At 41.5% G+C, this 24,524-nt stretch overlaps 1 protein-coding gene and 1 long non-coding RNA gene across 6 annotated transcripts in view; one reads left to right on the top strand and one right to left on the bottom strand.

Annotated features, from left to right (window-relative positions):
- Positions 1-11,547, top strand: part of LOC139749893 (uncharacterized) — a 708,570-nt gene extending 697,023 nt beyond the window's left edge. For 4 of the 5 annotated variants that reach the window (XR_011713059.1, XR_011713058.1, XR_011713062.1 and 1 more), the window contains exons 4-5: positions 6,792-6,949; positions 7,782-7,919. Coding sequence is in view for 2 of the 5 variants with exons in the window: in XM_071664293.1 (XP_071520394.1) it covers positions 6,792-6,918 (127 nt within the window). In the remaining 3 variants the exon portion in view is untranslated. Of the gene's footprint in view, positions 1-6,791; positions 6,950-7,781; positions 7,920-10,315 lie in introns of those variants that run through there. The other variant, XM_071664283.1, reaches the window with a different exon arrangement.
- On the bottom strand, positions 6,967-23,937 carry LOC139749908 (uncharacterized). Its single transcript, XR_011713063.1, has 2 exons — positions 23,646-23,937; positions 6,967-10,460 (listed from the first exon to the last, which is right to left on the bottom strand). It is a non-coding gene; the product is annotated as an uncharacterized lncRNA (long non-coding RNA).
- Between the last annotated feature and the right edge of the window lie 587 nt (positions 23,938-24,524).

Here is a 24,524-nt window from a genome sequence, read left to right on the forward strand (position 1 = left end):
ATATATATATATATATATATATTTTTTTTTTTCTTTTTTTTTTTTGCTTTGTCGCTGTCTCCCGCGTTTGCGAGGTAGCACAAGGAAACAGACGAAAGAAATGGCCCAACCCACCCCCATACACATGTATATGCATACGTCCACACACGCAAATATACATACCTACACAGCTTTCCATGGTTTACCCCAGACACTTCACATGCCTTGATTCAATCCACTGACAGCACGTCAACCCCGGTATACCACATCGCTCCAATTCACTCGATTCCTTGCCCTCCTTTCACCCTCCTGCATGTTCAGGCCCTGAGAACACAAAATCTTTTTCACTCCATCTTTCCACCTCCAACTTGGTCTCCCTCTTCTCCTCATTCCCTCCACCTCCGACACATATATCCTCTTGGTCAATCTTTCCTCACTCATTCTCTCCATGTGACCAAACCATTTCAAAACACCCTCTTCTGCTCTCTCAACCACGCTCTTTTTATTTCCACACATCTCTCTTACCCTTACGTTACTTACTCGATCAAACCACTTCACACCACACATTGTCCTCAAACATCTCATTTCCAGCACATCCATCCTCCTGCGCACAACTCTATCCATAGTCCACGCCTCGCAACCATACAACATTGTTGGAACCACTATTCCTTCAAACATACCCATTTTTGCTTTCCGAGATAATTTTCTCGACTTCCACACATTCTTCAAGGCTCCCAGAATTTTCGCCCCCTCCCCCACCCTATGATCCACTTCCGCTTCCATGGTTCCATTCGCTGCCAGATCCACTCCCAGATATCTAAAACACTTCACTTCCTCCAGTTTTTCTCCATTCAAACTCACCTCCCAATTGACTTGACCCTCAACCCTACTGTACCTAATAACCTTGCTCTTATTCACATTTACTCTTAACTTTCTTCTTTCACACACTTTACCAAACTCAGTCACCAGCTTCTGCAGTTTCTCACATGAATCAGCCACCAGCGCTGTATCATCAGCGAACAAGAACTGACTCACTTCCCAAGCTCTCTCATCCCCAACAGACTTCATTCTTTCCCCCACTTTCCAAAACTCTTGCATTCACCTCCCTAACAACCCCATCCATAAACAAATTAAACAGCCATGGAGACATCACACACCCCTGCCACAAACCTACATTCACTGAGAACCAATCACTTTCCTCTCTTCCTACACGTACACATGCCTTATATATATATATATATATATATATATATATATATATATATATATATATAATTTTTTTTTCTTTTTTTGCCGCTGTCTCCCGCGTTTGCGAGGTAGCGCAAGAAAACAGACGAAAGAAATGGCCCAACCCACCCCCATACACATGTATATACATACGTCCACACATGCAAATATATATACTTACACAGCTTTCCATGGTTTACCCCAGACGCTTCACATGCCCTGATTCAATCCACTGACTGCACGTTAACCCCGGTATACCACATTGATCCAATTCACTCTATTCCTTGCCCTCCTTTCAACCTCCTGCATGTTCAGACCCCGATCACACAAAATCTTTTTCACTCCATCTTTCCACCTCCAATTTGGTCTCCCACTTCTCCTCGTTCCCTCCACCTCCAACACATATATCCTCTTGGTCAATCTTTCCTCACTCATTCTCTCCATGTGCCCAAACCATTTCAAAACACCCTCTTCTGCTCTCTCAACCATGCTCTTTTTATTTCCACACATCTCTCTTACCCTTATGTTACTTACTCGATCAAACCACCTCACACCACACATTGTCCTCAAACATCTCATTTCCAGCACATCCATCCTCCTGCGCACAACTCTATCCATAGCCCACGCCTCGCAACCATACAACATTGTTGGAACCACTATTCCTTCAAACATACCCATTTTTGCTTTCCGAGATAATGTTCTCGACTTCCACACATTCTTCAAGGCTCCCAGGATTTTCACCCCCTCCCGCACCCTATGATCCACTTCCGCTTCCATGGTTCCATCCGCTGCCAGATCCACTCCCAGATATCTAAAACACTTTACTTTCTCCAGTTTTGCTCCATTCAAACTTACCTCCCAATTGACTTGACCCTCAACCCTACTGTACCTAATAACCTTGCTCTTATTCACATTTACTCTTACCTTTCTTCTTTCACACACTTTACCAAACTCAGTCACCAGCTTCTGTAGTTTCTCACATGAATCAGCCACCAGCGCTGTATCATCAGCAAACAACAACTGACTCACTTCCCAAGTTCTCTCATCCCCAACAGACTTCATACTTGCCCCTCTTTCCAAAACTCTTGCATTCACCTCCCTAACAACCCCATCCATAAACAAATTAAATAACCATGGAGACATCACACACCCCTGCCGCAAACCTACATTCACTGAGAACCAATCACTTTCCTCTCTTCCTACACGTACACATACCTTACATCCTCGATAAAAACTTTTCACTGCTTCTAACAACTTGTCTCCCACACCATATATTCTTAATACCTTCTACAGAGCATCTCTATCAACTCTATCATACTTAGAAATACTTAGAAAAGCAAATGGATTTGTATGTAGCATTTATGGATCTGGAGAAGGCATATGATAGAGTTGATAGAGATGCTCTGTGGAAGGTATTAAGAATATATGGTGTGGGAGGCAAGTTGTTAGAAGCAGTGAAAAGTTTTTATTGAGGATGTATGGCATGTGTATGTGTAGGAATAGAGGAAAGTGATTGGTTCTCAGTGAATGTAGATTTGTGGCAGGGGTGTGTGATGTCTCCATGGTTGTTTAATTTGTTTATGGATGGGGTTGTTAGGGAGGTGAATGCAAGAGTTTTGGAAAGAGGGGCAAGTATGAAGTCTATTGGGGATGAGAGAGCTTGGGTAATGAGTCAGTTGTTGTTCGCTGATGATACAGCGCTGGTGGCTGATTCATGTGAGAAACTGCAGAAGCTGGTGACTAAGTTTGGTAAAGTGTGTGAAAGAAGAAAGTTGAGAGTAAACATGAATAAGAGCAAGGTTATTAGGTACAGTAGGGTTGAGGGTCAAGTCAATTGGGAGATAAGTTTGAATGGAGAAAAACTGGAGGAAGTATAAAGTGTTTTAGATATCTGGGAGTGGATCTGGCAGTGGATGGAACCATGGACGCGGAAGTGGATCATAGGGTGGGGGAGGGGGCGAAAATTCTGGGAGCCTTGATGAATGTGTGGAAGTCGAGAACATTATCTCAGAGAGCAAAAATGGGTATGTTCGAAGGAATAGTGGTTCCAACAATGTTGTATGGTTGCAAGGCGTGGGCTATGGATAGAGTTGTGCGCAGGAGGATGGATGTGCTGGAAATGAGATGTTTGAGGACAATGTGTGATGTGAGGTGGTTTGATTGAGTAAGTAACGTAAGGGTAAGAGAGATGTGTGGAAATAAAAAGAGCGTGGTTGAGAGAGCAGAAGAGGGTGTTTTGAAATGGTTTGGGCACATGGAGAGAATGAGTGAGGAAAGATTGACCAAGAGGATATATGTGTCGGAGGTGGAGGGAACGAGAAGTGGGAGACCAAATTGGAGGTGGAAAGATGGAGTGAAATAGATTTTGTGTGATCGGGGCCTGAACATGCAGGAGGGTGAAAGGAGGGCAAGGAATAGAGTGAATTGGATCGATGTGGTATACCGGGGTTGATGTGCTGTCAATGGATTGAATCAGGGCATGTGAAGCGTCTGGGGTAAACCATGGAAAGCTGTGTAGGTATGTATATTTGCATGTGTGGATGTATGTATATACATGTGTATGGGGGTGGGTTGGGCCATTTCTTTCGTCTGTTTCCTTGCGCTACCTCGCAAATGCGGGAGACAGCGACAAAGCAAAAAAAATATATATATATATGGTTTCAGAAGTGGTAAAGGATGTGTGGATCAGGTGTTTGCTTTGAAGAATGTATGTGAGAAATACTTAGAAAAGCATTTGTATGTAGCATTTATGGATCTGGGGAAGGCATATGATAGAGTTGCTCTGTGGAAGGTATTAAGAATATATGGTGTGGGAGGCAAGTTGTTAGAAGCAGTGAAAAGTTTTTATCGAGGATGTAAGGCATGTGTACGTGTAGGAAGAGAGGAAAGTCATTGGTTCTCAGTGAATGTAGGTTTGCGGCAGGGGTGTGTGATGTCTCCATGGTTGTTTAATTTGTTTATGGATGGGGTTGTTAGGGAGGTGAATGCAAGAGTTTTGGAAAGAGGGGCAAGTATGAAGTCTGTTGTGGATGAGAGAGCTTGGGAAGTGAGTCAGTTGTTGTTTGCTGATGATACAGCGCTGATGGCTGATTCATGTGAGAAACTGCAGAAGCTGGTGACTGAGTTTGGTAAAGTGTGTGAAAGAAGAAAGTTAAGAGTAAATGTGAATAAGAGCAAGGTTATTAGGTACAGTAGGGTTGAGGGTCAAGTCAATTGGGAGGTAAGTTTGAATGGAGAAAAACTGGAGGAAGTAAAGTGTTTTAGATATCTGGGAGTGGATCTGGCAGCAGATGGAACCATGGAAGCGGAAGTGAATCATAGGGTGGGGGAGGGGGCGAAAATCCTGGGAGCCTTGAAGAATGTTTGGAAGTCGAGAACATTATCTCGGATAGCAAAATGGGTATGTTTGAAGGAATATTGGTTCCAACAATGTTGTATGGTTGCAAGGCGTGGGCTATGGATAGAGTTGTGCGCAGGAGGGTGGATGTGCTGGAAATGAGATGTTTGAGGACAATGTGTGGCGTGAGGTGGTTTGATCGAGTAAGTAACAGTAAGGGTAAGAGAGATGTGTGGAAATAAAAAGAACATGGTTGAGAGAGCAGAAGAGGGTGTTTTGAAATGGTTTGGGCACATGGAGAGAATGAGTGAGGAAAGATTGACCAAGAGGCTATATGTGTCGGAGGTGGAGGGAACGAGGAGAAGTGGGAGACCAAATTGGAGGTGGAAAGATGGAGTGAAAAAGATTTTGAGTGATCGGGGCCTGAACATGCAGGAGGGTGAAAGGCGGGCAAGGAATAGAGTGAATTGGATCGATGTGGTATACCGGGGTTGACGTGCTGTCAGTGGATCGAATCAGGGCATGTGAAGCATCTGGGGTAAACCATGGAAAGTTGTGTGGGGCCTGGATGTGGAAAGGGAGCTGTGGTTTCGGGCATTATTGCATGACAGCTAGAGACTGAGTGTGAACGATTGTTGTCTTTTCCTAGCGCTACCTCGCACACATGAGGGGGGAGGGGGATGGTATTCCATGTGTGGCGAGGTGGCGATGGGAATGAATAAAGGCAGACAGTGTGAATTGTGTGCATGTGTATATATGTATGTGTCTGTGTGTGTATATATATGTGTACATTGAGATGTATAGGTATGTATATTTGCGTGTGTGGATGTGTATGTATATACATGTGTATGGGGGTGGGTTGGGCCATTTCTTTCGTCTGTTTCCTTGCGCTACCTCGCAAACGCGGGAGACAGCGACAAAGCAAAATAATAGAAAAAAAAATATATATATATATATCCTAGCTTAAGCCAGACAAGATTTTTTGACCAGCCCCTCAGGAGGTTGAACAGCTGGGTTGACTGCAGACCGACTGCCTTGGCCAGGTTTTCAAACTTATTTGGGCCCAACCCCTGATAGCCCATGCATGCGTAAAGGTCAGCAGTGTTGATATATATGTGCAATGCAGTGAAACCACAACTCCCTATCCACAACCAAGTCCTACAGATCTTTCTTTGGTTTCCCCCAGCTGCTTCACATGCCCTGGTTCTGTCCATTGACAGTACATCCACATCGCTCCATTTCACTCTACCCCGTTCACGTCTCTCACCCCCCTGCACGTGCAGCTCAAGGCACTAAGCACTCGGAATGTTTCACTCCATCCCTACCATCTCCGAGTTGATCTCACCCTTTTCCTTATCCCCTCCAGTTCTGACACATAAATCCTCTATGTCAACCTTTCATCATTTATTCTCTTCTTATGTCCAAACCACAAATAAATTTTGAACTGTGTAGTTCAAACAGCTACCTTTAACCCACTTGCCTTTATACAATGGCACTATACAGTGGTATTGCACCAATCCTCAGGCACCTCACCATGGTCCATACATACACTGAAAATCCTAACTAAACAATTGACAAAACAGTCTCCCCCTTACTTAAAATAAATTCAGTGGTAGTACCATTAACTCCAGCTGCCTTGCCACATTTCACCCTTTACAAGGCTTTCACCACCACTTCTGTCTTCACCAAACCACTTCCCTTAATTCTCTTACTTTGTATACCTCCTGACCCAAACTACTATCATCAAACACATTCAAAAATCCTTCAAAATACTCACTCCATCTCATCTCTTCACTGCCTTTTACCACTTCCTCATTTTCTCCCTTAACCTGTTTCTATTTTTTTTTTCTCACTATTAACAGAGGAAAGGTACTAGTGAACAGAGAGGGAAATCTAACATAACCTCTTATTCTCTGTGAAGTTTACTAATACTTGCTCACCCCAACTTTCATTTGACCTCTTTTTCAACTTACTTTCTGCCCCAGATCTCAGGAAACCAGCCATGTCCACTGATCAGGAACCTTGGTTATAGTGTTCTGATGTTGTGTGTGCATGAGTAGCAAGTCCTCAGTGTCTTCATTGTGACAGTATTATTATAGGAATGGTCTTGGGATATGTTGAAAGTGTTTGTAGTGTTATAGGGGTGGGTGATGTCCAGAGTTAGTTACTGCATTTGATTCTGTAAATGTTGCTCTTAATATTCAAGCCCAAGTTTATATTAATTCTAACGGACAATTTCTCTTTCCAGATGTTCTGAACCACCACCTCTCTTTAATGAGGACTGTTACATTGTGAGGATTGAAGGCAAATCGTACCCACAATGTTGTCCACAACTCTTCTGCAACGGCAAGCCAGTTTCTTTCTTCCTTCCTTGAGAAGAAAACTTTTAATTTTGAGGAGATTTAGGTAAATAATACAGTAACTGATTTTTATTTGCACACTGTGTATTTAATTTTGAGGAGATTTAGTTAAATAATACAGTAACTGATTTTTATTTGCACACTGTGTACTTGTTAAATCCATTCCCTGTTGTACATTTCTGAATGGTTATCTCCTTTATTTTTGTACTTCAGAGCTCTTTTTTAACTTTATGAAACAACATCATTCCAGCCCCTTATTTTTCTTACATAAGTCTCATTATCATAACACAGTAACTCACAGTAAAAATAACAATGTGTACATTGTAAATAAACACTGATCCTTTCTAAAATTACCTCTATACCTGAAAAATTCCTAAAAGTCTGTCTCACTGCTAATAGTGTTTCTTCTTTTACATCCCTTTCTCTGAATATCTATAGCTGTGAAGCTTTTTTCTCTTAAATTCCAATAAAATCACAAAGTTTTGTCAATAAGGCAGCTATTGGGTCATTCATCTGATTTCCATCTATTCAAAATTTACTACAGGTGCATCATAAAAAGTCTGGAATGATTGGGACCTGACTTTGTCAAATTCTCTTTTTTTCCCAAAATGTATTTACAAAAACTTAAAACATATAACTTACTGTGCATCAGTTCCATTTTCCAAGGCTGTCAGTTGCAAAAGTTAATGGGAATAATATGAGTAAGGACTAAAATCATAAACAAACTAAAAATTTTGAAAAAACTTATCAGATTTCTGATGTCCAGATTTTAAATACTGTATCTGTACATAGATATGTATAAAATCTACTTATTTCAAAGTTGAAGAAAACTTCCTTACTGTATATTACCAGCTGGTACTGTATGATTTCTTTTGTAGGTATCCTACACATAGTGATCAAGAAACAACTGAGAACTCAGTATATTCATATATTTCCTATATATCTCACAAGAGACAAGACATGTCTTTGACAAGTGCTTTCATTGTTGCAAATTTTATCAAACAAATTAACATTAGCATTCATCATGGGCCATATATACAGTAAGAGTGCATGTGGTCTTAGATTTATGCTTAACGCATGAAGAATGTTCTCAAGATTTTTTTTCACTGGTGGTTATACCTTGACAGTGACACCATTAATGACCCTGGTAATTGATAGGCCTATAGCCCAAATAACCAACCAACCACCATCATCAGTAGTTAATCCATATATTTTGTTCCACATACTCGTGTAAAAGAGACTGGATATATGTATTGATGCTTGCTGCTTATATAACTGTTGAAACAAGAGTATGCAAGTCTTTCTGTATTGACTAAATTGTATAATGTGACTGTGTTATTGTCCATTTCAAAAAAAATATCTTTTTCATATCTTTCATACATTTAATTAATGAAATCCTTCCAGTTTCTTTTAAAACCAGTGTGCATTCCTTAGCAAACACAGTTTAACAGTGCGGCACTAAAACTGTAATTACCACTTGTATGCCTAATATGTGCCATATGATACAGACTTGATGTTTCAAATGAGTCTGTTTATTATATGAAGAATTCTACTGCATAAAAAAAGAATTACAATTTGGAAGCTTATTTATTTTTATTTTCTTATACTTTGTCGCTGTCTCCCGTGTTAGAGAGGTAGTGCAAGGAAACAGACGAAAGAATGGCCCAACCTACCCACATACATACCTATACATTTCAACGTATACATATATATACATACACAGACATATACATATTTGCTGCCTTTATTTATTCTTGTTGCCACCCTGCCACACATGAAATAACAACCACCTCGCCCCGCATGTGTGCAAGGTAGTGCTAGAAAAGATAACAAAGGCCACATTCATTCACACTCACTCTCTAGCTGTCATGTATAATGCACTGAGACCACAGCTCCCTTTCCACATCCAGGCCCCATAAAACTTTCCATAGTTTACCCCAGACGCTTCACATGCCCTGCTTCAATCCATTGACAGTACGTCGACCTTGGTATACCACATCGTTCCAATTCACTCTATTCCTTGCACGACTTTCACCCTCTTGCATATTCAGGCCCTAATCACTCAAAATCTTTTTCACTCCATCCTTCCACCTCCAATTTGGTCTCCCACTTCTCTTCGTTCCCTCCACCTCTGACACATGTATCCTCTTTGTCAATCTTTCTCCACTCATTCTCCCTATGTGACCATACCATTTCAAAACACCCTCTTCTGCTCTCTCAACCACACACTTTTTGTTGCCACACATCTCTCTTACCCTTTCATTACTTAATCAAACCACCTCACACCACATATTGTCCTCAAACATCTCATTTCCAGCACATCCACCCTCCTCCACACAACTCTATCTACAGCCCACGCCTCGCAACCATATAACATTGTTGGAACCCCTATTCCTTCAAACATACCCATTTTTGCTTTCCAAGATAATGTTCTCACCTTCCACATTTTTCAACACTCCCAGAACTTTCACCCCCTCTCCCACCCTGTGACTCACTTCTGCTTCCATGGTTCCATCCACTCCCAGATATCTAAAACACTTCACTTCCTCCAATTTTACTCCATTCAAACTTACCTCCCAATAGACTTGTCCCTTTACCCTTCATTTACTCTCAGCTTTCTTCTTTCACACACTTTAACAAACTCAGTCACCAGTTTCTGCAGTTTCTCACACAAATCAGCCACCAGTGCTGTATCATCAGCGAACAACAACTGACTCACTTCCAAAGCCCTATCATCCACAACAGACTGCATACTTGCCCCTTTTTCCAAAACTCTTGCATTCACCTCCCTAACAACCCATCCATAAACAAATTAAACAACCATGGAGACATCATGCACCCGTGCCGTAAACTGGCATTCACTGAGAACCAACCACTTTCCTTTCTTCCTACTCGTACACATGCTTTACATCCTCATTAAAAACTTTCCACTGCTTCTAGCAACTTGCCTCCCACACCTTATATTCTTAATACCTTCCACAGAGCATCTCTATCAACACTTATCATATGCCTTCTCCAGATCCATAAATGCTACATACAAATCCATCTGTTTTTCTAAGTATTTCTCATATAAATTCTTCAAAGAAAACACCTGATCCACACATCCTCTACCACTTCTGAAACCACACTGCTCTTCCCCAATCTGATGCTCGGTACATGCCTTCACCCTCTCAATCAATACCCTCCCATATAATTTCCCAGGAATACTCAACAAACTTATACATCTGTAATATTTTATGTTACCAGACTCGGCAAAAATGACTCGAGCACCTAGTCACTGATTATATATAATAAAACACCTTTGAAATGTGAGAATTATTTCATATTGTAAAATAATAACTGAAAATTCACTGATCAACAGAGTTTATCTTTTAACATAGCCTAAAAGGTTTACAAATCCTGCACTTTACAGCAACTGGGTGAAACAGCCCTGTGGCACCTTCCTCCCCTGGTTCTCATGCAGTCATTGATGTTCTGGCACAACATGAAGAGGTAATGGTGGCACGTCCCTCCATGTGGTCTCATTCAGTGTTCTGGCACCGCTGGGAGAGGAGTTACTGGAATAAAAAGCAGGATTTTGTTATTGTCCATGTGTTATGTTTACTGGTTTATAATATCTTATTGCACTAATTGTGGTTACTATCATTTTCTGAGTGAATATTGCTTTCAGGCACTTTTGCAGCAATAATCTGCTGATTATGTGGAGTCTTTACACCTAAGGCATGAAGAAATATCAATAGGCTAGTAAAAATAGCCTACCATTTGTATTTTACTTTGAATTGGGAGACGAAAATAAATGGTGGGCACACTATATTTTGTGTGCTTTTTGTATTAGGCACTTTACACAACTGCTCAGAGGCAAAGGTAAAATTAATTTTGCAATGTTCATGGTTTGGAGAGAGAAAAGAGATCAAATGACAAACTGTTACTTTTGTAAGATGATTTTTGGATTTTCCAACACGACAAAATGCAATAAACAATGAACAAAAATTCCACCTGCCAAAAAACCAGTGCCTCATTCAGATGATATTCCAGTTCCAGTGACCAAAAGGGAGGAGATGGTTAGGAAGAATAGGCGAAAAATACCGATGACACATATGAGCTGCATTAACAAGCTAGAGGGGTTGGCAACAGGAATGGATGAAGGCAGCAAGTATGAATATGTACTTTTATATATATGTATATGTCTGTGTATGTATATGTATGTATACGTTGAAATGTATAGGTATGCATGTGCATGTGTGGGCATTTATGTATATACATGTGTATGTGGGTGGGTTGGGCCATTCTTTTGTCTGTTTCCTTGCGCTGCCTCGCTAATGCGGGAGACGGCAATAAGTATAATAAAAAAATAATACTAAAAATTCATGTACCATACTTCACTTTCCATCCAAGAACTAATAAAATACAGACTCTCAAGTTGTATTTACCATGCATAAGCTGTACTTCATGGTCTATCACATTCATTCTATTTTCATCTAGCAATTAAATACTTCCTTCACTATTATGGTGTAATTATTGTAAATAAGCATGAATAAACTGCATTCATGGCTTCCTGCATTCACTTTTCTGTAGCAGTTGTACGTTACCCTTGCTGTTATGTTGTACTTAAGTAAATAAGCATGAATAAACAGCATTTATTCATGGTTTATTTTTCTTTAACTTTTACATACATCTGTAAAAAACACATCCTGTTTTACAATCAACTTATGCAACAACATAAATTACTGACATCCCCCATGATTCTGAAAGACATTTTTGGATTTAGCAAGACAGAATTAAACACTTAAAAGTGCTTTTGTTTGTGTTAAAAACAAAAAGCTGAATTTTGTGTTACAGCAAAGTTATTGTTGGAAGGAGGTAAGCATACAAAATAAGCAAATGAGAAGTCATTTAACTTCCTAAAATTGAATTTAATTTTCATTTAAAAAATGAAATGTGCTTCAACATGGTAATTCACTTTCCCTAGTCTCTACAGTATCTTCATCACTGCTACCCAACATACTTGCAGTATGAAAGTTTCCAGTACCAATGGGCCAGCTTAAGGAGATTATACCAATACTAATTTCTATTCCAGTTCCATACTAATTTGATTCAACCTTATTTGTGCAATGAAAACTCCCTTGTAAAAATCTCAACACTGTTCTCCTAACATAAAAGTCATTACTATGAGCCTCTATTCAATATACACTCTAAGTCAAACATATTCAAACAAGTAATATAATGAGACATAATAAACTTTAATGACAATACTTTACAAGTGTTATTGCTTTACATCACTTAAGCATTATATTCCCAAAAATCATCTCCCGAGTCACACTGATGTCAAAGAATGATTTCTTCAATCTTCCCATACATTTGAACCATTTATCTTCAAATATACAAACAAGTAAGATGAATAAATATGAATAGCATGATAAGTACTGCATTATAAAAGAACACAAACTGGTGCTCCTCTTCTTAATTGCTAAATTCTTTTATCTATTAAATTTATTTATTTTGCTCTGTTGCTGTCTCCCGCGTTAGTGAGGTGGCGCAAGGAAACAGATGAAAGAATGGCCCAACCCACCCACATACACGTATATACACACACGTCCACACACGCAAATATACATACCTGTACATCTCAACATATATATACACACACAGACATATACATATATACAAATGTACATAACTCATACTGTCTGCCTTTATTCATTCCCATCGCCTCTCCCCCCGCATGTGCGCAAGGTAGCGCTAGGAAAAGACAACAAAGGCCACAGTCGTTCACCTCAGTCTCTATCTGTCATGTATAATGCAATGAAACCACAGCTCCCTTTCCACATCCAGGCCCCACAGAAGTTTCCATGGTTTGCCCCAGATGCTTCACACACCCTGGTTCAATCCATTGACAGCACATCGACCCCGGTATACCACATCGATCCAACTCACTCTATTCCTTGCACGCCTTTCACCCTCCTGCACGTTCAGGCCCCGATCACTCAAAATCTTTTTCACTCCATCTTTCCACCTCCAATTTGGTCTCCCACTTCTCCTCGTTCCCTCCACCTCTGACACATATCCTCTTGGTCAATCTTTCCTCACTCATTCTCTACATGTGACCAAACCATTTCAAAACACCCTCTTCTGCTCTCTCAACCACACTCTTTTTATGACCACACATCTCTCTTACCCTATTATTACTTACTCGATCAAACCACCTCACACCACATATTGTCCTCAAACATCTCATTTCCAGCACATCCACCCTCCTGCGCACAACTCTATCCATAGCCCATGCCTCGCAACCATATAACATTGTTGGAACCACTATTCCTTCAAACATACCCATTTTTGCTTTCCGAGATTGTTCTCGACTTCCACACATTCTTCAACGCTACCAGAACTTTTGTCCCCTCCCCCACCCTATGATTCACTTCTGCTTCCATGGTTCCACTTGCTGCCAAATCCACTTCCAGATATCTAAAACACTTCACTTCCTCCATTTTTTCTCCATTCAAATTTACCTCCCAGTTGACTTGTCCTTCAATCCTACTGTACCTAATAACCTTGCTCTTATTCACATTTACTCTCAGCTTTCTTCTTTCACACACTTTACCAAACTCAGTCACCAGCTTCTGCAGTTTCTCACACAAATCAGCCACCAGCGCTGTATCATCAGCGAACAACAACTGACTCACTTCCCAAGCTCTCTCTTCCACAACAGACTGCATACTTGCCCCTCTTTCTAAAATTCTTGCATTCACCTCCCTAACAAACCCATCCATAAGCAAATTAAACAACCATGGAGACATCACAAACCCCTGCCGCAAACCAACATTCACTGAGAACCAATCACTTTCCTTTCTTTCTACACGCACACATGCCTTACATCCTCGATAAAAACTTTTCACTGCTTCTAACAGCTTGCCCCCCACACCATATATTCTTAATACCTTCCACAGAGCATCTCTATAACTCTATAATATGCCTTCTCCATATCTATAAATGCTACAAACAAATCCATTTGCTTTTCTAAGTATTTCTCACATACATTCTTCAAAGCAAACACCTGATCCACACCTGATCCACACATCCTTCACCACTTCTGAAACCACACTGCTCTTCCCCAGTCTGATGCTCTGTACATGCCTTCACCCTCTCAATCAATACCCTCCCATATAATTTACCAGGAATACTCAGCAGACTTATACCTCTGTAATTTGAGCACTCACTTTTATCCCCTTTGCCTTTGTACAATGGCACTATGCAAGCATTCCACCAATCCTCAGGCACCTCACCATGAGTCATACATACAATGAATAACCTTAACAACCAGTCAACAATACAGTCACCCCCTTTTTAAATGAATTCCACTGCAATATCATCCAAACCCGCTGCCTTGCTGGCTTTCATCTTCCGCAAAGCTTTTACTACCTCTTCTCTGTTTACCAAATCATTCTCCCTAACCCTCTCACTCTGCACACCACCTCGACCAAAACACCCTATATCTGCCACTCTATCATCAAACACATTCAACAAACCTTCAAAATACTCACTCCATCTCCTTCTCACATCACCACTACTTGTTATCACCTCCCCATTAGCCCCCTTCACTTTAGTTCCCATTTGTTCCCTTGTCTTACGCACTTTATTTACCTCCTTCAAAAACATCTTTTTATTCTCCCTAAAATTTAATGATACTCTCTCACCCCAACTCTCATTTGCCCTCTTTTTCACCTCTTGCACCTTTCTCTTGACCTCCTGCCTCTTTCTTTTATACATCTCCCAGTCATTTGCATTATTTCCCTGCAAAAATTGTCCAAATGCCTCTCTCTTCTCTTTCACTAATAATCTTACTTCTTCATCCCACCACTCACTACCCTTTCTAATCTGCCCACCTCCCACGCTTCTCATGCTACAAGCATCTTTTGCACAAGCCATTACTGCTTCCCTCAATACATCCCATTCCTCCCCCACTCCCCTTACATCCTTTGTTCCCACCTTTTTCCATTCTGTACTCAGTCTCTCCTGGTACTTCCTCACATAAGTCTCCTTCCCAAGCTCACTTACTCTCAACACTCTCTTCACCCCAACTTTCTCTCTTCTTTTCTGAAAACTTCTACAAATCTTCACCTTTGCCTCCACAAGATAATGATCAGACATCCCTCTGGTTGCACCTCTCAGCTTATTAACATCCAAAAGTTGTTAGAAGCAGTGAAAAGTTTTTATCGAGGATGTAAGGCATGTGTACGTGTAGGAAGAGATGAAAGTCATTGGTTCTCAGTGAATGTAGGTTTGCGGCAGGGGTGTGTGATGTCTCCATGGTTGTTTAATTTGTTTATGGATGGGGTTGTTAGGGAGGTGAATGCAAGAGTTTTGGAAAGGGGCAAGTATGAAGTCTGTTGGGGATGAGAGAGCTTGGGAAGTGAGTCAGTTGTTGTTCGCTGATGATACAGCACTGGTGGCTGATTCATGTGAGAAACTGCAGAAGCTGGTGACTGAGTTTGGTAAAGTGTGTGAAAGAAGAAAGTTAAGAGTAAATGTGAATAAGAGCAAGGTTATTAGGTACAGTAGGGTTGAGGGTCAAGTCAATTGGGAGGTGAGTTTGAATGGAGAAAAACTGGAGGAAGTGAAGTGTTTTAGATATCTGGGAGTGGATCTGGCAGTGGATGGAACCATGGAAGCGGAAGTGGATCATAGGGTGGGGGAGGGGGCGAAAATTCTGGGAGCCTTGAAGAATGTGTGGAAGTCGAGAACATTATCTCGGAAAGCAAAAATGGGTATGTTTGAAGGAATAGTGGTTCCAAAAATGTTGTATGGTTGCGAGGCGTGGGCTATGGATAGAGTTGTGCACAGGAGGATGGATGTGCTGGAAATGAGATGTTTGAGGACAATGTGTGGTGTGAGGTGGTTTGATCGAGTAAGTAACGTAAGGGTAAGAGAGATGTGTGGAAATAAAAAGAGCATGGTTGAGAGAGCAGAAGAGGGGGTTTTGAAATGGTTTGGGCACATGGAGAGAATGAGCGAGGAAAGATTGACCAAGAGGATATATGTGTCGGAGGTGGAGGGAACGAGGAGAGGAGGGAGACCAAATTGGAGGTGGAAAGATGGGGTGAAAAAGATTTTGTGTGATCGGGGCCTGAACATGCAGGAGGGTGAAAGGAGGGCAAGGAATAGAGTGAATTGGAGCGATGTGGTATACCGGGGTTGACGTGCTGTCAGTGGATTGAATCAAGGCATGTGAAGCGTCTGGGGTAAACCATGGAAAGCTGTGTAGGTATGTATATTTGCGTGTGTGGACGTATGTATATACATGTGTATGGGGGTGGGTTGGGCCATTTCTGTCGTCTGTTTCCTTGCGCTACCTCGCAAACGCGGGAGACAGCGACAAAGCAAAAAAAGAAAAAAAAAATATATATATATATATATATATATATATATATATATATATATATATTTTTTTTTTTATACTTATATATATATATATATATATATATATATATATATATATATATATATATATATATATATATATATATATATATATATATATATTTTTTTTTTGGCTTTGTCGCTGTCTCATGCGTTTGCGAGGTAGTGCAAGGAAACAGACGAAAGAAATGGCCCAACCCACCCCCATACACATGTATATACATACGTCCACACACGCAAATATACATACCTACACAGCTTTCCATGGTTTACCCCAGACGCTTCACATGCTCTGATTCAATCCACTGACAGCACGTCAACCCCGGTATACCACATCGATCCAATTCACTCTATTCCTTGCCCTCCTTTCACCCTCCTGCAGCATGTTCAGGCCCCGATCACACAAAATCTTTTTCACTCCATCTTTCCACCTCCAATTTGGTCTCCCACTTCTCCTCGTTCCCTCCACCTCCAACACATATATCCTCTTGGTCAATCTTTCCTCACTCATTCTCTCCATGTGCCCAAACCATTTCAAAACACCCTCTTCTGCTCTCTCAACCACGCTCTTTTTATTTCCACACATCTCTCTTACCCTTACGTTACTTACTCGATCAAACCACCTCACACCACACATTGTCCTCAAACATCTCATTTCCAGCACATCCATCCTCCTGCGCACAACTCTATCCATAGCCCACGCCTCGCAACCATACAACATTGTTGGAACCACTATTCCTTCAAACATACCCATTTTTGCTTTCCGAGATAATGTTCTCGACTTCCACACATTCTTCAAGGCTCCCAGGATTTTCGCCCCCTCCCCCACCCTATGATCCACTTCCGCTTCCATGGTTCCATCCGCTGCCAGATCCACTCCCAGATATCTAAAACACTTTACTTCCTCCAGTTTTTCTCCATTCAAACTTACCTCCCAATTGACTTGACCCTCAACCCTACTGTACCTAATAACCTTGCTCTTATTCACATTTACTCTTAACCTTCTTCTTTCACACACTTTACCAAACTCAGTCACCAGCTTCTGCAGTTTCTCACATGAATCAGCCACCAGCGCTGTATCATCAGCGAACAAGAACTGACTCACTTCCCAAGCTCTCATCCCCAACAGACTTCATACTAGCCCCTCTTTCCAAAGCTCTTGCATTCACCTCCCTAACAACCCCATCCATAAACAAATTAAACAACCATGGAGACATCACACACCCCTGCCGCAAACCTACATTCACTGAGAACCAATCACTTTCCTCTCTTCCTACACGTACACATGCCTTACATCCTCGATAAAAACTTTTCACTGCTTCTAACAACTTGCCTCCCACACCATATATTCTTAATACCTTCCACAGAGCATCTCTATCAGCTCTATCATATGCCTTCTCTAGATCCATAAATGCTACATACAAATCCATTTGCTTTTCTATGTATTTCTCACAAACATTCTTCTGAGCAAACACCTGATCCACACATCCTCTACCACTTCTGAAACCACACTGCTCTTCCCCAATCTGATGCTCTGTACATGCCTTCACCCTCTCAATCAATACCCTCCCATATAATTTACCAGGAATGCTCAACAAACTTATACCTCTGTAATTTGAGCACTCACTCTTATCCCCTTTGCCTTTGTACAATGGCACTATGCACGCATTCCGCCAATCCTCAGGCACCTCACCATGAGTCATACATACATTAAATAACCTTACCAACCAGTCAATAATACTGTCACCCCCTTTTTTAATAAATTCCACTGCAATACCATCCAAACCTGCTGCCTTGCCGGCTTTCATCTTCCACAAAGCTTTTACTACCTCTTCTCTGTTTACCAAATCATTTTCCCTAACCCTCTCACTTTGCACACCACCTCGTCCAAAACACCCTATATCTGCCACTTTATCATCAAACACATTCAACAAACCTTCAAAATACTCACTCCATCTCCTTCTCACATCACCACTACTTGTTATACTTATTATATATATATATATATATATATGAAGGTGCGCGTTCATATACACTTTATTCGTATATATATATATATATATATATATATATATATATATATATATACATCCCTGGGGATGGGGAAAAAGAATACTTCCCACGTATTCCCTGCGTGTTGCAGAAGGCGACTAAAAGGGAAGGGAGCAGGGGGCTGGAAATCCTCCCCTCTCGTTTTTTTTTAATTTTCCAAAAGAAGGAACAAAGAAGGGGGCCAGGTGAGGATATTCCCTCAAAGGCCCAGTCCTCTGTTCTTAACGCTACCTCGCTATCGCAGGAAATGGCGAATAGTATGAAAAAAAAATATATACATTTCTTTCTTTCTTTCATACTATTTGCCATTTCCTGCATTAGCGAGGTAGCGTTAAGAACAGAGGACTGGGCCTTTGAGGGAATATCCTCACCTGGCCCCCTTCTCTGTTCCCTCTTTTGGAAAATAAAAAAAAATGAGATGGAAAGATTGCCAGCCCCCCGCTCCCTTCCCTTTTAGTCGCCTTCTACGACATGAAGGGGATAGGGGAGAAAGAATACTTCCCACGTATTCCCTTCATGTCGTAGAAGGCAACAAAAAGGGAAGGGAGCGGGGGGGCTGGAAATCCTCCCCTCTTGTTTTTTTTATTTTCCAAATGAAAGAACAGAGAAGGGGGCCAGGTGAGGATATTCCCTGAAAGGTCCAGTCCTCTGTCCTTTACACTACCTCGCTATTGCGGGAGATGGCAAATAGCATGAAAGAAAGAATATATATATATATATATATATATATATATATATATATATATATATATATATATAATATATATATATATATATTTTTTTTTTTTTTTTTCTTATACTTTGTCGCTGTCTCCCGCGTTTGCGAGGTAGCGCAAGGAAACAGACGAAAGAAATGGCCCAACCCCCCCCCCCCATACACATGTACATACACACGTCCACACACGCAAATATACATACCTACACAGCTTTCCATGGTTTACCCCAGACGCTTCACATGCCTTGCTTCAATCCACTGACAGCACGTCAACCCCTGTATACCACATGACTCCAATTCACTCTATTTCTTGCCCTCCTTTCACCCTCCTGCATGTTCAGGCCCCGATCACACAAAATCTTTTTCACTCCATCTTTCCACCTCCAATTTGGTCTCCCTCTTCTCCTCGTTCCCTCCACCTCCGACACATATATCCTCTTGGTCAATCTCTCCTCACTCATTCTCTCCATGTGCCCAAACCATTTCAAAACACCCTCTTCTGCTCTCTCAACCACGCTCTTTTTATTTCCACACATCTCTCTTACCCTTACGTTACTTACTCGATCAAACCACCTCACACCACACATTGTCCTCAAACATCTCATTTCCAGCACATCCATCCTCCTGCGCACATCTCTATCCATAGCCCACGCCTCGCAACCATACAACATTGTTGGAACCACTATTCCCTCAAACATACCCATTTTTGCTTTCCGAGATAATGTTCTCGACTTCCACACATTTTTCAAGGCTCCCAGAATTTTCGCCCCCTCCCCCACCCTATGATCCACTTCCGCTTCCATGGTTCCATCCGCTGACAGATCCACTCCCAGATATCTAAAACACTTCACTTCCTCCAGTTTTTCTCCATTCAAACTCACCTCCCAATTGACTTGACCCTCACCCCTACTGTACCTAATAACCTTGCTCTTATTCACATTTACTCTCAACTTTCTTCTTCCACACACTTTACCAAACTCAGTCACCAGCTTCTGCAGTTTCTCACATGAATCAGCCACCAGCGCTGTATCATCAGCGAACAAAAACTGACTCACTTCCCAAGCTCTCTCATCCCCAACAGACTTCATACTTGCCCCTCTTTCCAGGACTCTTGCATTTACCTCCCTTACAACCCCATCCATAAACAAATATATATATATATATTTGCTTTGTCGCTGTCTCCCGCATTAGCGAGGTAGCGCAAGGAAACAGACGAAAGAATGGCCCACCCACCCACATACACATGTATATACATACACGTCAATATACATACCTATACATCTCAATGTACACATATATATACACACACAGACATACACATATATACACATGTACATAATTCATACTGTCTGCCTTTATTTATTCCCATCGCTACCTCGCCACACGTGGAATAACAACACCCTCCCCCCCTTGTGTGTGAGGTAGCGCTAGGGAAAGACAACAAAGGCCCCATTCGTTCACACTCAGTCTCTAGCTGTCATGTAATAATGCACCAAAACCACAGCTCCCTTTCCACATCCAGGCCCCACACAACTTTCCATGGTTTACCCCAGATGCTTCACATGCCCTGGTTCAATCCATTGACAGTACGTCGACCCCGGTATACCACATCATTCCAATTCACTGTATTCCTGGCACGCCTTTCACCCTCCTGCATGTTCAGGCCCCGATCACTCAAAATCTTTTTCACTCTATCTTTCCACCTCCAATTTGATCACCCACTTCTTCTCGTTCCCTCCACCTCTGACACATATATCCTCTTGGTCAATCTTTCCTAACTCATTCTCTCCATGTGACCAAACCATTTCAAAACACCCTCTTCTGCTCTCTCAACCACACTCTTTTTATTTCCACACATCTCTCTTACCCTTACATTACTTACTCGATCAAACCATCTCACACCACATATTGTCCTCAAACATCTCATTTCCAGCACATCCACCCTCCTGCGCACAACTCTATCCATAGCCCACACCTCGCAACCATACAACAATGTTGGAACCACTATTCCTTCAAACATACCCATTTTTGCTTTCCGAGATAATGTTCTCGACTTCCAAACATTCTTCAAGGCTCCCAGAATTTTCGCCCCCTCCCCCACCCTATGATTCACTTCCGCTTCCATGGTTCCATCCGCTGCCAGATCCACTCCCAGATATCTAAAACACTTTACTTCCTCCAGTTTTTCTCCATTCAAACTTACCTCCCAGTTGACTTGACCCTCAACCCTACTATACCTAATAACCTTGCTCTTATTCACATTTACTCTTAACTTTCTTCTTTCACACACTTTACCAAACTCAGTCACCAGTTTCTGCAGTTTCTCACATGAATCAGCCACCAGCTCTGTATCATCAGCGAACAACAACTGACTCACTTCCCAATCTCTCTCATCCATAACAGACTGCATACTTGCCCCTCTTTCCAAAACTCTTGCATTCACCTCCCTAACAACCCCATCCATAAACAAATTAAACAATAATGGAGACATATATATATATATATATATATATATATATATATTTTTTTTTTTTTTTTTTTTTTTATACTTTGTCGCTGTCTCCCGCGTCTGCGAGGTAGCGCAAGGAAACAGACGAAAGAAATGGCCCAACCCCCCCCCCCCATACACATGTACATACACATGTCCACACAAGTGTATACATACCTACACAGCTTTCCATGGTCCACCCCAGACGCCTCACATGCCTTGATTCACTCCACTGACAGCACGTCAACCCCTGTATACCACATCGCTCCAATTCACTCTATTCCTTGCCCTCCTTACACCCTCCTGCATGTTCAGGCCCCGATCACACAAAATCTTTTTCACTCCATCTTTCCACCTCCAATTTGGTCTCCCTCTTCTCCTCGTTCCCTCCACCTCCGACACATATATCCTCTTGGTCAATCTTTCCTCACTCATTCTCTCCATGTGCCCAAACCACTTCAAAACACCCTCTTCTGCTCTCTCAACCACGCTCTTTTTATTTCCACACATCTCTCTTACCCTTACGTTACTCACTCGATCAAACCACCTCACACCACACATTGTCCTCAAACATCTCATTTCCAGCACATCCATCCTCCTGCGCACAACTCTATCCATAGCCCACGCCTCGCAACCATACAACATTGTTGTATATATATATATATATATATATATATATATATATATATATTTTTTTTCATACTATTTTCATACTATTCGCCATTTCCCGCATTAGCGAGGTAGCGTTAACAGAGGACTGGGCCTTTTAGGGAATATCCTCGCATGGCCCCCTTCTCTGTTCCTTCTTTTGGAAAATTGAAAAAATGAAAAAAAAAAAAAAGGGGGAGGATTTCCAGCCTCTTGCTCCCTCCCCTTTTAGTCGCCTTCTACAACACGCAGGGAATGTGTGGGAAGTATTCTTTCTCCCCTATCCCCAGGGGTAATATATATAATATAATATATATATATATATATATATATATATATATATATATATATATATATATATATATATATACCCTGGGGATAGGGGAGAAAGAATACTTCCCACGCATTCCCTGCGTGTCGTAGAAGGTGACTAAAGGGGATGGGAGCGGGGGCCTAGAAACCCTCCCCTCCTTGTATTTTAACTTTCTAAAAGGGGAAACAGGAGTCATGCGGGGAGTGCTCATCCTCCTTGAGGGGTCAGATTGGGGTGTCTAAATGTGTGTGTATGACCGGGGTCGACGTGCTGTCAATGGATTGAACCAGGGCATGTGAAGCGTTTGGGGTAAGCCATGGAAAGTTTTGTGGGGCCTGGATGTGGAAAGGCTACCTCGCGGTGGGGGGGAGGGATGCTATTTCATGTGTGGCGGGGTGGCGATGGAAATGAATGAAGGCAGCAAGTATGAATATGTACATGTCTATATATGTATATGTCTGTGGAATGTATATGTGTGTGTGCGTGTGTATGATTACTTTTTTGTTTCGGCATGAGTTTTACACCCGTGTTGTCCCGCTTCTTAACCTTGTATATACGGATGTGTCTTGTCTACAATCCTTTGTATCTGTGCGCACACACACACACACACACAGCCTAAGCTAAGTACTTATCTATCAACCATACCCAAGAGGATGCGTGAACGTCTGGGTTAGGTGTGAGCTTATTGCCACGCCCAGGATTCGAACGCATGCGGTTTCGACCCCGGGCCGGCCCACATTTGCTCATGGTCAGTAGCGCTAACCATTACACCACAAAGGCCCAAGTGTGTGTGTGTGTGTGTGTGTGTGTGCGCGGCCGTATCAAATACATCAAAGAAAAAAACCGGTTGGACTGATAATTTCATAACCACTGGACCGTTATGGTGTTTCCACAGTGTCATCACTCGGTCATGATATCTAAACCATTTGACTTTCCAGCGTATGTGATGTGAACAATTCCACCTAATGTCCTCATTCTGAATAGCCTGATGGAGGGGGGGGAGGAACGTAAATAGCCTGCCTTAGTGGGGGGAAAATTCGTCGAGGACAGGTGACTGCTGCATTATCTGAACATATATATACCTTACATGAAGCTTATCATATTCTTACTTTCGTATGGACCATAGATTGTCCTGATGTCACGGCTCCCATGTTTCCACTAGCGGCCAGAGGAGCATAACAAGTTCCAGTGGGCCAACCCGGGTGTCTGTCTAATCCGAGGTTGTGTTGTTGATGATTCGTTCACGAGAGAAATGGTTTGTTCTGGATGTGTTTTCCGTCTAAGCTTCCTTCGTTTACGTCGACGTGTTGCTCTCCAATCCTGTCAGGTTCTTGGGAGTATATAATATGCCTTGATTTTATATGAGTTAAGATTTAACTCAACCGATAAAGTTAAGACAGATTTCAGCAAAGAACTTGAGTGTGTTCTATCAAACAGTTTATCATTTAGAACACAACATATCTGTGTGGTTAAGACTCATAAAGACTCATAAATCTCATAATCTAACTAGGCTCATCAAAAATTCTGTTGGATATCTAACATATAGATTGTCAAATTGGCTGGTACGATTATTTTAACCCACTGTTGGTAAAATTTCTTATTCATTTATTCTTGATAATGGATATTTGGTCAGCGGATATAAACCCCCTGATAAATGACTATATACATTATTGAGTGAGTTTTGGATATCATTTCTCTTTATAAATGTTCCCTTTTGATGCGCTGAATTTTCTCCCAAAAGGTTATTGGTTCAAGTACTGATAGCATTGCTAGAAGTAATTTCGCCAAAGTGATGCAGTTAACGTGCACACAGTCCACCAATTACTTTCGATGGAAAGTGCTTTACTAAAGCTGGACGTGGCTCTGGGTAATCCCTTATCTCCCGTACGTGCCAATCTTAACAGAGATTATTTTGAAACCAGGCCGTAATGCAGTAGTAAACCAGATAACGTTGTCTAGTTCAGATGATATGTTGATGATATGTTTCT

This window comes from Panulirus ornatus, chromosome 1 (assembly GCF_036320965.1).
Source record: "Panulirus ornatus isolate Po-2019 chromosome 1, ASM3632096v1, whole genome shotgun sequence".
NCBI classification, from domain to species: Eukaryota; Metazoa; Arthropoda; class Malacostraca; order Decapoda; family Palinuridae; genus Panulirus; species Panulirus ornatus.